The 15,321-nt window shown below is 41.6% G+C and overlaps 1 protein-coding gene across 4 annotated transcripts in view; it reads left to right on the forward strand.

Moving 5' to 3' along the window:
* LOC126235881 (CD109 antigen-like) overlaps positions 1-15,321 on the forward strand; it is a 565,987-nt gene that overhangs the window by 458,465 nt on the left and 92,201 nt on the right. For all 4 annotated transcript variants that reach the window (XM_049944806.1, XM_049944808.1, XM_049944805.1 and 1 more), the window contains exons 9-12: positions 12,404-12,580; positions 12,725-12,826; positions 12,943-13,194; positions 13,389-13,532. In XM_049944806.1, the coding sequence (XP_049800763.1) occupies positions 12,404-12,580; positions 12,725-12,826; positions 12,943-13,194; positions 13,389-13,532 (675 nt within the window). The remainder of the gene's footprint in view (positions 1-12,403; positions 12,581-12,724; positions 12,827-12,942; positions 13,195-13,388; positions 13,533-15,321) is intronic.

A 15,321-nucleotide genomic window follows, 5' to 3' on the forward strand; every position in this document is an offset into this window, starting at 1 on the left:
ATGAAGGTCGACAAGGTAACCAGATGGTCGACAGCAGAGCGGCGCCTTCGAAATCCACATTGTACATTGGTAAGTAGGCGTCGAGACTCGAGCAGCCAAACCAATCGAGAGTTAACCATTCGCTCCATCACTTTACAGACACAGCTGGTAAGCGAGATAGGTCGATAACTGGAAGGCAAGTGCTTGTCCTTCCCCGGCTTAGGAATCGGGACAACAATAGACTCGCGCCAGCATGCGGGAACATGTCCCTCAATCCAGATGCGATTGTATGTACGAAGAAGAAAACCTTTACCCGCAGGAGAAAGGTTCTTCAGCATCTGAATATGAATAGAATCAGGCCCTGGAGCGGAGGACCGTGATCGGCCAAGTGCGGTTTCAAGTTCCCGCATGGTGAATGGGGCATTATAACTTTCACAATTCGAGGAGCGGAAGTCACGTGGCCTAGCCTCCTCGGCCTGTTTGCGGGGGAGGAAGGCAGGGTGGTAATGAGCGGAGCTCGAAACCTCGGCGAAAAAGTGGCCGAAGGCATTGGAGACAGCCTCAGGGGCCACAAGGACTTCATTCGCGACCTTCAAGCCAGAAATTGGGGAGTGGACCTTAGTGCCAGATAGCCGGCGCAGGCTACCCCAGACAACAGAAGAAGGAGTAGAACTGTTGAAGGTGCTGGTGAAAGCAGCCCAGCTGGCTTTCTTGCTTTCTTTAATAATACGACGACACTGAGCACGTAATCGTTTATAATTAATACAATTCGCCACTGTAGGGTGGCGTTGAAAGGTGCGTAAAGCACGTCGACGAGCACGTATAGCGTCCCTACATGCTGCGGTCCACCAGGGGACCGGTACGCGACGTGGAGAAGAGGTAGGGTGAGGGATGGAATATTCAGCAGCAGCGAGAATGACTTCCGTGAGGTGTGCGACCTGACGATCGCAGCTTGTGAAGGTTTGATCCTGAAAGGTCGCCCTGGAAGAAAAGAGCCCCCAGTCTGCCTTGGAGATGGTCCAACGAGAGGAGCACGGAGAGGGAGTATGCTGCAGGAGATGGATAATACACGGGAAGTGGTCGCTCGAATATGTATCAGAAAGGGCATACCACTCAAACCGGCGTGCAAGTTGGGGAGTACATATAGAGAGGTCTAAATGGGAATAGGTATGAGATGTGTCCGAAAGAAAAGTAGGGGCGCCAGTATTGAGGCAGACAAGATTGAGCTGGTTGAAAAGGTCTGCTAACAAGGAGCCCCTCGGGCAGGATGCTGGAGAGCCCCAAAGAGGATGGTGGGCATTGAAGTCTCCAGTTAACAAAAATGGTGCAGGTAGCTGAGCAACAAGTTGCGTCATGTCTGCCCTGGTAACGGCAGATGACGATGGAGCGTAAACGGTACAAAAGGAAAACGTAAAAGTGGGGAGAGTAATGCGGATGGCAACTGCCTGCAGGCCGGTGTGCAACGTGATGGGATCGTAGTAAATATCATCCCGGACCAGCAACATAACCCCTCCATGAGCTGGGATACCTACCACAGGGGGTAGGTCAAAACGCACAGAGGTGTAGTGTGCCAAGGCAATTTGATCGCATGGGCGTAGCTTCGTTTCCTGGAGGGCTACGACGAGCGGACGATGCGAGCGGAGCAGCAACTTCAAGTCCTCTCGGTTGGAGCGAACGCTGCGAATATTCCAGTTAATAAGTGCCATCGGAAGAAAAGGAAGATGAGAGAAGGGGTCACCTCGAAGGCCGCTGAGGGCCTGGCTTCGAGCGAGCACTGCCGCCGCTATCAGTACGCGGACAGTCATCGTCCATTGGTTCTATAGGTTCATCGGCCATCTTGGGAAGATGGCCGGGAGGGGGAGCTTCCTCCGCCGGTGAACGGCCAGATGTTCGGCTACCAGCGGTGCGGCCAGGCGAAAGGGATGACGGCCTGGGGCGGCAACCGCTGGGTGGCGCAGGAGAAGAAATGCGCCGTGGCGGAGAAGGAGAACTGTGCTTCCTATTAGCCTTCTTGGATGGTCGTTTGGTGGAAGTACCGGACGAAGGCTGGGAGGTCGAGGTACGTAGGAAGTCTGCACGGGACGGTTCCTTCTTGAAGGCCCGTGCATCTGACTTCTGGGTCTTCGTCTTAGCAGAAGCTGATGAAGGGGCTGGTGTCTGTGGGGTGATGGGACGAAGAGGAGACGTCGACCGCGCGATCTTAGCACTGGCCGAACGGACGACCGTGGTGCTGAAGGTCAGATCGCATGTCTGGGTTGCTACCTCCCGGGTAGTCCGAGGAGAGGCGAGGACAGTGCTGTATTTCCCCGCTGGGAGCAGCGTGGGCTTCCTACTAGGAAGCCACTGACAAAATGTGACCAAGAAACAACTGGATCAACCAGTTTGCTGAACATGCTGTCCAGCAAAACATTCTTCACATGAATGATGCTTCACAGCCTGTGCCATCTGGATCCTTCCTACCAACATCAGTTTCCCTGAAATGTGTAAGCGATTATTCTCCCTGTAGTATATCCTATGTTCCCATAACCCTCCTGGCCTCAACCTTTGTTAATCATTGTCCTACACCCACCTATACCCTTCCCTGTTCCCACTCCGACATTACACAGCCCTCTATCTCACCAATACACCTGCAGTCTTTTTACTTCTCCCTTTTTCTAGTGCCCCCACCATCCCCCTGCCCTCCGTCTAGCCTCCGACTGCACCCAGATGTCGTACCCTCTCTCTCCACCTCATCCCTGTATGATCCCACAAGCAGCACTTTACTGTCTCCCAACTCAACCCTGCTATCCTCCTCATCCCTGCCCCAGCTCCTCCTTACCCCACCACCCAGTTCGCTTCTCCCTTCATGCGTTGCTGCCCCCAGTCTGGTCTCGGCAGCAAGAGACTGTGGTCGTGAGTGTGTGTTTTATCTAATTTCGATGAAGGCTTTTGTGGTCAAAAGCTTACTTTTTCAGCAGTATTTTTGTTGTGCCTATCTGCGACTCAGCGTCTCTGCTATATTGTGAGTAGTAATCTCTCGATATAAAAGTTTTCTGGGTATGGTACCGTGGTACCATACCCAGAAAAAAGTTTTCTGGGTATGGTACTGCGGTACCATACCCAGAAAACTTTTATATCGATTGACTCTGGCCGCGGAAGCCTACGCAGTTAAATTAGTAATCTCTCCTTTTTGTAATATTGTCATTATTCCATCCTGGATTTTCCATTGTTTAATTTTGTTATTGCATAGGATGGTTCATCAGCAGGGTGTATACGACCTGGGACAACCTGGAGATCCGGGAAAAACCCGGGAATTTTTTCATCGGGGAGAAAACCGGGAAAAACCCGGGATATTTTTAGAATTCCGGGAATTTTTCATTGTTTCAGTGTTCAGTTAAATTTTTGTAATTTTGACTGGTAAGAACCGATACTCTAACAAAGGATATTACTGTATCCCGCTACTGCAGAATAATACTTCAACAATAAAACACAAACGAGAGAAAAAACAAAAATAACATAAACTGCAAAGGAAATGCGCCTTATACAACAACGACACACAGTGCTCATGGAAGCGTCTGCCAATTGAGAATGTGTCATAGGCTTTAGGAAGACTATGCAGTGCTTCATAACAACAAATTGCCTCCAATGAGCGTGAAGTCGCAACTGTTTGCATTCGACTTGTTTTAGCAGCTATGTGCGGGCTCATGCGCATGCGCAGTTAGGTCACGTTTGAGTAGTAGATCCTCTGGCTTCTGGCTATAGGAATGTGGCTGTTGGCTGTGCAAGTAGCTAGATGCTACCGGGAAAAGAGGGTGCAAAATTCATATTCTTGAGGAAAAAAAACTTGTTTCACAAAGCGCCTAGCATCCAGCGCACGTTTGTCTATCAATTATTCATATCATTTTGAAACGCTTCCCTGTTGGTTTTTGAACAAATTTTAAGTTGATTTCTGAATGAATCATAAGTTGACTTTTGAATGCATGCATAGTGTAAGTGATGTCTCTGTCAGGAGAATCCTCGTCGCATCTAGAAATAAACTTTCCGCAGACAAAAGGGGGCTGGGCAATACGAGCTGAGGGAGTAAAGCTGAACGGATGAATGCCAACACTAGTAAGGACCAGTTTTACAGTACCCGGCTAGCAGACGTGTAAGTTCTATTCTGGAAGTAACGCGGAAAAGGTGTTGTTCGAACATGTAATAACGCCTAACCGGAAAATAATCGAAACAGACGTAATCAGATCGAAAAACCACACCAGTCTTGGGTATTATTTGTATTAACAGCTTTGTCAGTATTAGATAACAACATTTCGATTTTTCATGTAGCAAAACGTTTGACGAACTTTGATGAGGTAATAGATTCTTTCGCAAAAAGGAAAGCACGCCATGTAAAGCAGTAGCAAGATTAGAGGGAAAAATGCTAGGAGCTAAGGTTTGAAGAAATGTGTAACTTTTTGCTTATCTCTTGTCAGTATTAGTTTTATATATCCCACATTTAATTTTATGTCACACAAAACAGCAAGTTATTAACTAATAGGCAATAAACAGTTAAGATTTTCGGAAGAGTTGTTGTTCTCTCGATTACAAATAATCCCATCCGCTATTAATTGCGAGATTTTTTAAGAGGGGCAGGCTGTCAAACCGGCCGACTGGGAGTAGGAGTGGCACCACAGGACATTTCAATTTCCACTCATCTGAATATAGTTTGGACGTGCGATAGAAAAATGCTTTATGAAGAGGCGTTGGCATACTTAAGACAAAATAATATGTCTAACAGTTCCTCGAATACATATGTTTTATGTTTCAGACTTTTAGAAAGATGTGCACTACAAGATTAACATATTTTGAAAATTCGATTTTTTTTAGTATTGACTCGGTTCGCAAATGTTGTATATCCGGGGCTGATGCGCAGAGCAGTCTGAGTTAAAGTGGGTAGTCTCCACGTGTCCCTTGTTTACATTTAGTGATTTTGCTGTTTCCCCTTCGTTTACTCTCACGTCAAATGAAAACCAAACGTATATCTGTGGCCGGGAGCTATCAAGTGAATTAAAACACATTCACATAATTACGGAAGGCTAAAATATGTCATTAGTTTCAGATTTTATTTTATTTCCACCTTTCTGACAGTCAAGCATTAATCGACTTGTGGAACAATGAAGTTATTTTTGTCTGTTTGCTAAAGAAATTTAACTTCTGTTAACCTTTTCCGCAGAGGCAGTCAATGTATTTGAAACGAAATGTTTAATTCCACAGTACTGGCTAGTTTCAACTGTTCGCTGCATTTCAAGGGCACGTTTTCATTTTCTAGCACGTATGGCATTATGTCATAATAAAGAACCAAACATGATATAATACAGCACTGGTTCTCCAAGAAAATTTACATCCCGAAAACCACACTGAAAAGCTCATTTTCAGGTCGAGGTCTACTTCATTGGGAATCCGGACTTTAAGTGTGCACATTTTAATATTGTTCACGAAATTCCGATGCTCTTGCCGTATCCTCTGATGTCTTGCTTCTTTTATGACATAATGTATGATCTTTCAATGTTTTACACGTACGTACATATGGGCTTCCTACGTCATGATAGCTACCCAAGTGCGGTGTTGCCTGTTATCTACGCTTTCTGGCAACTGTTGAAACGAACCTATTTCTAACAGGTCACGGGAAAATATTGCGAATAGTGGTTTGAAAAGCGTTACTTTCAAAGTAAATATCGTTTTACGTAAGTTGAACTATGTGCAAGAATGTACTATGAATTTATTAAATCACAGAGCGTTTGACTCTCATTCAAAAATCAACTCTTTTGATGACGCGCCATGTAGAAGAATTTCGAACCCTGAAGATCAGACATTTATGTCATTATTAAAAATTTTATTGGCACATTTGTGTGATATATCTTAAAGTGTAACACGTGCAAAAAGATCAACAGTATATGCGAAAGCTTAGCTTCTCTTGCAGGTTGAGAACAATGTTATATGTGAAAACTTTGCTTTTATTGTTGCAACACTATGTATATTAATTTAAACTATTAACTTTCCCTGTTTGTGTGTTCGTGCTACTTAACAGTGATGATGCTGTTGGCTGACTACATGACGTGTCCTATGCTCTGAATATCTGCTGTCATCGGCTGGCAAGATCACGTGACATGAGCTACGAACGGCCTACAAAAGTGCATCGAAATCTCGATTTCAATGATTCGGAAAGTAACATGCGGTGTTTGGTGGAATTCCAGTGCATACTTTCGTAATACGAAAATACCCAGCGTACATGTTGCTGCACATCAAAGATGTTCCCAAAACGTGTCTTTTTCCCTGAGTTTCGTTTTCTAAAGTGCAGGGAAATTGTACGCCCGCGTATAAAACAATAACCATTCAAAGGATTGATAAAGGAAAATATACTGTCACCCGGGAGAAAGTGTATTTGTAACCGGGAAATCCGGGAATTTTTTTTCCTTGTCCACGTATACACCCTGATCAGAACCGTTTTGTCATTTAATGTTTATTATGTATTTTTTATGCATATGCTATCTGATCAAAAGTATCTGGACATCCTGTGGGGCATATTGTGTTGTTAGTAGAGAAGCAGTTACAGCAGAATGGTTTGGTCAGAGAGCTCAGTGACTTCGAACATGGACCAGTCATTGGATGTTACCTGGGTAACAAAGATATCAGGGACTTTAAAGTCTGTCTAAAGTTCCCCAAGCTGACTGTTGGTGACATGACTGTGAAGTGAAAATGTGAAGGAATGACCACACCTTACATACTGGCGGACAGGAATTGCTAAGCATTGCAGAAAGTGGTTGTAAAAAAAAAAAAAAAAAAAAAAAAAAAAAAAAAAAAAAAAAAAAAAAAAAAACCATGATCACTCTGAGTTCCAAGGTGCTACAAACGCTGCAGCCTAGCACAGTGACTGTGTGTAATGAGGTAAAAAGAGTAGAGTACAGTGGTCGAGCAGCTGTTCATAAGCCATGCATTTCTGTGCTCATTGCTAAGTAATGCTCGAGGTGGTGTAAATTGTGATGCCACTGGATAGTGGATGACCAGAAATGTGTGACTTTGATTGATGAATCATGCTATGCTCGGTATCAGTCCAACAGAAGGGCTGTGGTTTGATGAATGACAGGAGAACATTACGTGACGTAAGGTGTAGTGCCAACAGTGAAGTACGAAAGAGGTAGTGTGCTAGGGTGTGGGGGTGTTTCTCTTGGTTAAGGTATGGTCCCATTATTGCAAGTAAGAAAACGCTAATTGCAGAAGGATGTGAACACATTTGATAGCAATGTGTACTGTATACAGTGGAGGAACAGTTTAGATATGATGACTGTATCAGTATGCCGGTGGACCCTGTCATAAAACAACATGTGAGAGGCAGTGGTTTGTGGACAGTAACATTCCCTAAATGGACTAGCCTGTCCAGAATCCTGGGGCCTTATTCTGTATTGTTCATACTGTTCGGTGCAGTTGGTTAGACTTGGTAGTGACGTCATTTTCGCTTCTTTATCTGGCTTCTGAGACCTGTTACCGAATGGTCCTCCAGCTGATTTTTCGACAACTGTACTGAGAGGTTTTGGATTTTGGTATGACCCTGTCCTTTGGTTAGCCATGGTTAATTTATTTTAAACATATCGAGCAGTTTTAGCTTTGGATTTAGTGACTGTTACTATAGAATCACCACAGGATGCGTCCAGTTGGAAAGTGAGTTCATAATATACTATTTTGTTTGTTAGAACTATGGTTAGGTTAGGTTAGGTTGTTAATGTGAATGATTAGAACATTCAAAAGAGAGAAAAAAAGTTTTTGGTCAATATTCTCGCAAAATACCTGTTTGTTAAGAGTTTAATATCATTAAAAGTCAAGACATTGGCTCTGCTTATGTATATTACATGAGTGGTTGCGGAAATTACTAGTGACTTTGCGTAGTCTTTTCTGTAAATGGTTTACTTATTAATTATCGAAACACAAGTAGCAATGCAAGGGAATTGTGTGAAGACTGATAGAGGAAACCTTACAAAATTTCATGCATTTATGGCTTAACGCCTGCATCATTCGGCAACGAAATCAGCCTGCGTCTCTCTCGAATTGAATTGCATAAAATAAAGTGCTGACAGCATACGAGCTATGGTAGTGAAGTTGGTAAGGCTACGACCTGCTGTGGCAAAGGGCGTAGGTTCATATACCACTAGATGTGAAAATATTTTTTTTGCTCTTCGTGCTTGCAACACATTCTGAGACTTCGTTAATCATCGAAGGTAAGCATTTTTCTGAAACATCATTGTAATTTACATGTAAGAGCACGCTGTCTCAGTAACGAGTATCTCCAGTTTCATGACTTCCATATGTTTAAGAAATGAAAGATAAAATTACTGTGCATGAAACAACTGACAGTGACATTTATACTACTTCTTGTCACAAATAATTCACCACTTTTTTTTCTGAATACGTAGTGATTTCCGGGAGTGTGGTCAGATAGCCATCTAAGAGCACAACGTATGAGGGTTGACTGAAAAGTAATGCCTCCACCTTTGTAACTCTTCAACAGTTGGCAGCATTGATATGTGGCAGGTACTGGCTTGTTCCATACTCTCTTCACTACAGCTCCAGTTGGCGAGAAGCCTTAGCATCGAATGGTTGTGTTGTTACAGTGTAAAGTATGGAACCCTGCACAAACAGTCGGTCAATGCAATTTAAGCAATGTGCATTCATTGGATTCTTGACAGCAGAAGGTGTCACCCCAAAGGAGATTCATCAAAGAATGAAAGCAGTTTATGGTGACTGTGTTGATGTGAGAACTGTGCATCATTGGGCGATTAAGCTTAAAGATGTTGAGGTGGAAACATCTGACCTGCATGACAAACAAAGAGTTGGATGTCCTGTGACAGCAACCACTGAGTTTCATAAGCAAAATGTTGACAGATTGATTCAGGACATCGTCGTTTCTTTTACAGAGAAACTACAAGCACAATCGGCATTTCACAAGAACGCGTGTGTCACATTATTGCATTGCTTGGCTCTCGGAAGATCTGTGCACGATGGGTACCCTGGATGCTGACTCCTGAAATGAAAGCACACAGACTTATAATTTCCCAGGAACTCCTCTCGCGTTACAAGAATGAAGGTGACACCTTTCTCCATTCAATTGTGATAGACAAAATGTGGGTACACCATTACGACCCGGAGATGAAATGTCAGTCTATGGAATATTGACACAAAGACTCGCCCCCAGAAAAAGAAATTCAAGACTCAGCCGTCAGCTGGGAAAATCATAGTAGCCACATTGTTGTGGGACGTTATGGTGTTATCCATGTTGATTTCTTTGATCGTGGAACAACAATAAATTCAGAGTGTTATATCACAATTCTGCGAACTCTGAAACAATGGCTAACAAGGGTCCGAAAGGAAAAGGGACATATTTTCCTGCTGCATGACAACGCCAAACCACACACTTCACATGCCACCACAGCAGAACTTCAGAGACTGAATCTCACCACCATACAGCATCCTCCACACAGTCCAGATTTAGCACCGTCTGACTTCCATCTGTTTCCGATAATGAAAGACGATCTGCGGGACATCATTATGCTTCTGATGAAGACGTTGAGAGAACTGTGAGACTGTGGTCGTGGAAACAGTGTGTCGACTTCTTCCGTGACAGCTTCAGAAAACTTGTTCATTGTTGGCAGAAATGTATCCAATTGGCTGGTGATTATGTGGAAAAGTGAATATTGCTAATTAAAGATCACATTCTAAGGATAATTTCTGCATTTGATTTATTAAAATATTCCCATCCAAACCCAATTAATGAAAGTGGAGGCATTACTTTTCATTCAAATTACCGCGAATGAAACTAGCAGCAATTGTCTTTATACTTTTGCTTGTCACAAGTATTTATCTGTGATCAGAGATGAAAGGTTCCCGCCACAATATTTTCAGACAATACCACCATATATGAAACCTTTTGATTCATCAGATGCACGTTATAAACAACGAACTTCTATAGCTGCACTTGACACATGCTGTTGAAAAGGTGGTTTTTTAAATTTTGTTTTTATGAACCAAATTGTTGATGTATCATACAGGGAAGTACACTACGTCGTCATTTGGATCTCTAGGAGCGAGCTACAGCCACATTCTATGCATCTTCTTATCCTTTGACACTCTCTTAAACAATTTTTTGGGTTTGTGGCGATGTGTTCCGTCTATACAACTAATTGAAGGCAGTTTGTTCCCATACGCATTTTGCTTCTTCTATTTGTGAAGCATCATCATGAATAAAGGAAGTGAAATGTGTATGGCAATAAACAAACTGCCTTCAGTTAGTTTCATAGATGGAACGTACCTCCATGAGTTTTGAAGCAAATATGGAACGACAGAAAACAGAAAAAATGGTGAATTTTTTGGGTGTTTCTATAGCTTTATTTGTACATTGTGGTACTACACTCCATTCCTAACTCATATTCCAAAATGTAAAATCCAAAAGAAGACAACAATGTGAATGAGAATGAAGTGACATAATGCATCTTTTTCGACAGTTTCCAGAACACGGTTGATATTCTACTGCTATCATGCGTTCATAGAAGTCCATGGTCAGAAAAAGTTGAACAGTGTTACACAGTTTTCGGTACTGTAAAGAATGGCGTGCCTGTGTTGACTGCTAGCTGCTTCAGGTTCGTGGCACTGTAGTGCGCATGCACAGATCTGAGGCAGATTGCTTTTCATTGGTTGGCGTGAGGAGAACTGACAACAGTGTTTCAGTTTGCTAGGACCGTTTGGCATCGCTTTCGAAATGCTTACTGAATAATGCTGGGGCTCCTTTTCATAAACAAGACCGGTCAGTGTGCTCGCGTACTGAACCGAATGGCAAAATGGCAGAAAGATAGGGCCACTGACTTGAACCCAATGGAACACCTTTTGGGATTACTTAGAATTTTGGCTTAAGTATAGACCCCGGCGTCAAACATCACTACCTCCTATGGTTTAAACTGCAGCAGAATTCGACCTGTCATAAAGGTGAAGGGTAGACAGACCCCCATATTAATGTCCACTGATGGGAGTCTGAATACTTTTGATCAGATAGTGAATGTAGGTTGCTCAAAGATGGTCCCTTCATCGAAATTAGCTGCCTGTAAATAAGCAGTATGAGAGCTTACGGTGTTGTTCTTTAAGTGCGTAATATGAATATTTGTTAGATTAAGGTTATAATTGTTTTCTGTGAACCAGACCTGTTTCTGATAAGTTGATTTCACGTGTGTGTGTGCGCGCGCGCCCAAACACACACACACACACACACACACACACACACACACACACACACACACATACTTAAGTGCAAAGTACACATAGTTGCAGATCATATAAACACAAAACATTTTTACACACAGTTAATGTTGCTGTTTGTTTCTTTTATAGAAATCATTCCTGCAATCCATTTCATATTTCTTTGCAGACGTATGTACCAAAAATTCAGATTCGGGGAAAAAGACAGTGATAAAGCAAGAACATTTTTAGATTTCTACTAAACAAAGATAGACACTACTTGTTTCTTAGTTTTTATGTGAAGTTGAATGCCTTGGTTAAATGGTGAATTTTTGAGGGTAGAGGTACACAGTCTTTGAGCATAGAGTTTCCTTTTCTGTCTTGTACCTTGATCATGGACATTCACATTTTCACATTACTGTCAGAATCTTGCAATTGTATTTTCTACAGATTTATGCATTTCTAATATGTAGATTACTAAGAAGTAAAATGAGTGATTTTTGGAATTGAGTTCTATGGATTTGAGGTGGCTGTGCACTCTTCATTACTCTCACAACTCTCTCCTGAGTGAGGAGAGTATTTGAGCTATGTGGGGTGTCTCTCCAGAATGTGGAACCGTACAGCTTTGTATTATGAAATTGTGTATATTAAACAGTGTGAACAGTCTCTGGGCTTTTGCAGTATGCAAGAATGCGTAAAGGGTAGCACATTTTATTCAGTTTACTCAAACTGTGGAAAATCGAGGATGCAGTAACGAAAACATGAAAAAGTTTCAGCAAGGCTATAGACAGTGCACTAGTGTAAATTGATGTGTGTTGGAAGATATGAATGTACAATGAAGTAATTTGTTCTTTGCTTCCCTCCATCAGTGATTGCCTCCTCCTCGGTTCTCCCATCCATTCATTGTCTCTTTTTTCCATGAATATACTTTAATTTAAAAAACCTTAAATAGTTTTTTCATGTTGTCATGTAATTTCTCTGTATGGGTATTGCTTCTCATCAGTTGAATCTGCTTTCTTTGTTCTTTGTTGCCACTAATTTTTTTTGTAGATAGATTAGTTCTCACAACATAGAAGAGACAATGTGCAATGTCTGTTTAGTATTGTACATCTGTTCATTAATACAAGTGTATCGCCGTGGTAGCAATACAGCCAGTAAATTGTGGAAGAAATTAATCCAGCTACTTATTTCACAGGTTCAGCTTGTGTACCAGGATGGAAAACCTGTCCGGGATGAAAAGAACCCAGTCAAAGTTAGCTACAGATTTTCGCATGGTGAGAACTTCACGGAAGAATCATTCAAGTTATCACCAGATGGTATGGTGACACTTGACTTCTTCCCAGATAAAAATGCAACAGTTCTTGAAATTAAAGTAAGTACTGTGGTGAAGCTCATTATGAGTTATTGCAAACTGCTTATAATATTATATTTTACATTTCATATGCATCTCACTCTGTTTCATAATTATAATTCACTGATTTTTTGATTTACTATGTTTTCCTTCTCTTATAAAAAGGCACAATATCTCGGCATGGAGGAATGGTTCTCATCCATTTTACCTGCAAATTCACCCAGTAATACATTCATTCAAGCAGTTGTGAAGACAGAACATCCAACTGTGAGTCTTTTTTACTGTTGGAAAATTATTTATTGTTGTAATTTGTAGCATTACCTATCAGTTATCATGGTGAGGCTTATAGCTTACTAATAGTGTAATACTGCTGACATCCTTAGGTGAACGATTATGTACAAGTGGAGATAAATTCAACAGTGCCTCTCAAGTACTTCAGCTACCAGATAATTGGACGTGGAGATATTGTGATAGCCCGTACAGTACAAGTGTCACAATCTGTGCCAATGTTCAAATTCCTAGCAACTTATGCTATGGCACCAACGGCCCATGTTGTTGTGTTCTATATGGCTGAAGATGGAGAGGTCATTGCTGATGCACTTGATATTGAGCTGAAGGGCACTCTTCAGAACTTTGTAAGTCTGCATCTTTATTGTGTTGAATATTCATCAATATTTTATTGTCTTTCTTTCTTAAAGTGATAATGGTTTAGTTATTTACTGGGCATCATATGTATCGTGATCCATCAAACAGATTGTAGCAAAGTGAGGATTTTATCTCTTCAACAACATTGGTTTGTTATTTTTTAATAGGATTTTGGTTCTTGCAGGTAACAGTTGAAGCAAATCCCAATGAAACAGAACCAGGTGGAACTGTTGATCTGAAAATTGAAGCCAAGGCTAACTCCTATGTAGGTCTGTTGGGAATAGATCAGAGTGTTTTGCTCTTAAAAGGAGGACATGACATCACAGAGGTAAAAAGATCTTTCACGTGTCTCATTTGGACTTCTAAATTCTAGTGTCAATTTAACATAATTTAGAATCTTACCTGTAGGTTTGTAATGCTGTTGTTTTGTACACTGACAGAAAAAAATCGCAACACTGAGAACCAGTTGTGCGACATAAACGAAAGTTGGTAGGTATGGTTCTATGACTGAAAGATGATGTCTGTTCAAAAAATTTTGCTCCAGTAACATACAAGTCATGCTAGTAGCATCACTATGAGGATGCTTATCAGGTTTGATTTAAATACATGCTGTAACAGTCATGAGAATTAGTTACATTTGAGATTGGACGTTGTGAGTTGATGTTAGTCAAGAATGCCTTTAAGGCAACAAAGACACCATTATCATTTTGCTGTGTTATGGAAAGACTTGGCAGGACTGTAGCCGTTGCACTGCTAGAGACCTGAAATTGATAGCAGTGGGACTTTTGGGGAAATTTTGAGTGTATATCGAAAGAATAGGCGTATGGGAAATAGGGGTGGTGTATTTGTTGCATAAGACAAGAGACTCAAAGCCACCAAGATAGAAATTGAAACCACATGTGAGATTTTTTGGGCAAGACCCAGTATCAGGGGTTGGCATAAAATGATAATCAAATTCTTCCATTGCCCACCAGACTCATCTCCTGATGTAGCCGAAAACTTTAGAGAAAACCTCAGTTTGCTTGTACCCCAAACATACTGTAATCATCAGTGGAGCCCTTAATCATCCAACAATTAAATGGAAAAATTACAATGTTTTTAGTGCTGGGCATGATAAGACATCCTGTGAAACATTAATAAATGAGTTCTGTGAAAACTATCTAGAAAATATAATTAGGAACCCCATTCATGATGAAAATATATTGGATCTAATGGCAACAAATAGACCTGACCTATTTGAGGATTCCACGTCGAAACTGGTATCAGTGACCATGATACAGTTGTGGCAACAATGGTTACCAATGTACAAAGGACAACTAAAACAAAAATAAAGATATATATGTTCAGTAAACTAGATAAAAAATTAGTAGTGGTATATCTCAGGTGGGAACTTGAAACATTCAGCACAGGCAGGAGCATGTAGAGGAACTATGGCTCAGGTTTAAAAAAATAGCTGACCATGCACTGGATAGGTATGTACCCAGTAAAACAGTTCATAATGGAAGACACTTCTCCATGTTATACAGTCACTGTAAAGAAATGGAGATTACTGCATAATAGGTGTAAAACAAAGTGTAGGATTATGGAAAGAGAGATGCTGAAAGAAACACATTTGGCTGTCAAGACAGCAATGCATGATGCTTCAATGGCTACTGCAGCAGAATATTGTCAATTGATCTTTCACAAAACCTAGAGACATCCTGGTTGTATGTAAAGGCTGTTAGTGGCACCAAAATTAGTGTCCAGTCCCTAGTGCATTAGACAGGAACTGAAATTGAGGGTATGAAAGCAAAAGTTAAAATGCTTAACAGTATTTTGAAATATTCCTTTGCACTGGGAAAACCAAGAGAATCTCTCTCATTTAATCTTCATACCACTGAAAAGATGAGTGAAATACATGAAAAAAAATGATCGTATGGCGTTTATTGGCCGGGATATCCCCTTCGGGGTTTGGCCTCCATATTGCAAGTCTTAAGTTGATGCCACTTTGGCAATTTGTGTGTCAGTGATAATGAAAATGATGATAGACACACAACACTCAGTCGCCTGCCAGGAATCGAACCCGGGCCCCCTTGCATGGTAGGCAGTAATGCTACCGCTGCGCTACAGAGGCAGAC

Source organism: Schistocerca nitens, chromosome 2 (assembly GCF_023898315.1).
Source record: "Schistocerca nitens isolate TAMUIC-IGC-003100 chromosome 2, iqSchNite1.1, whole genome shotgun sequence".
NCBI lineage: Eukaryota > Metazoa > Arthropoda > Insecta > Orthoptera > Acrididae > Schistocerca > Schistocerca nitens.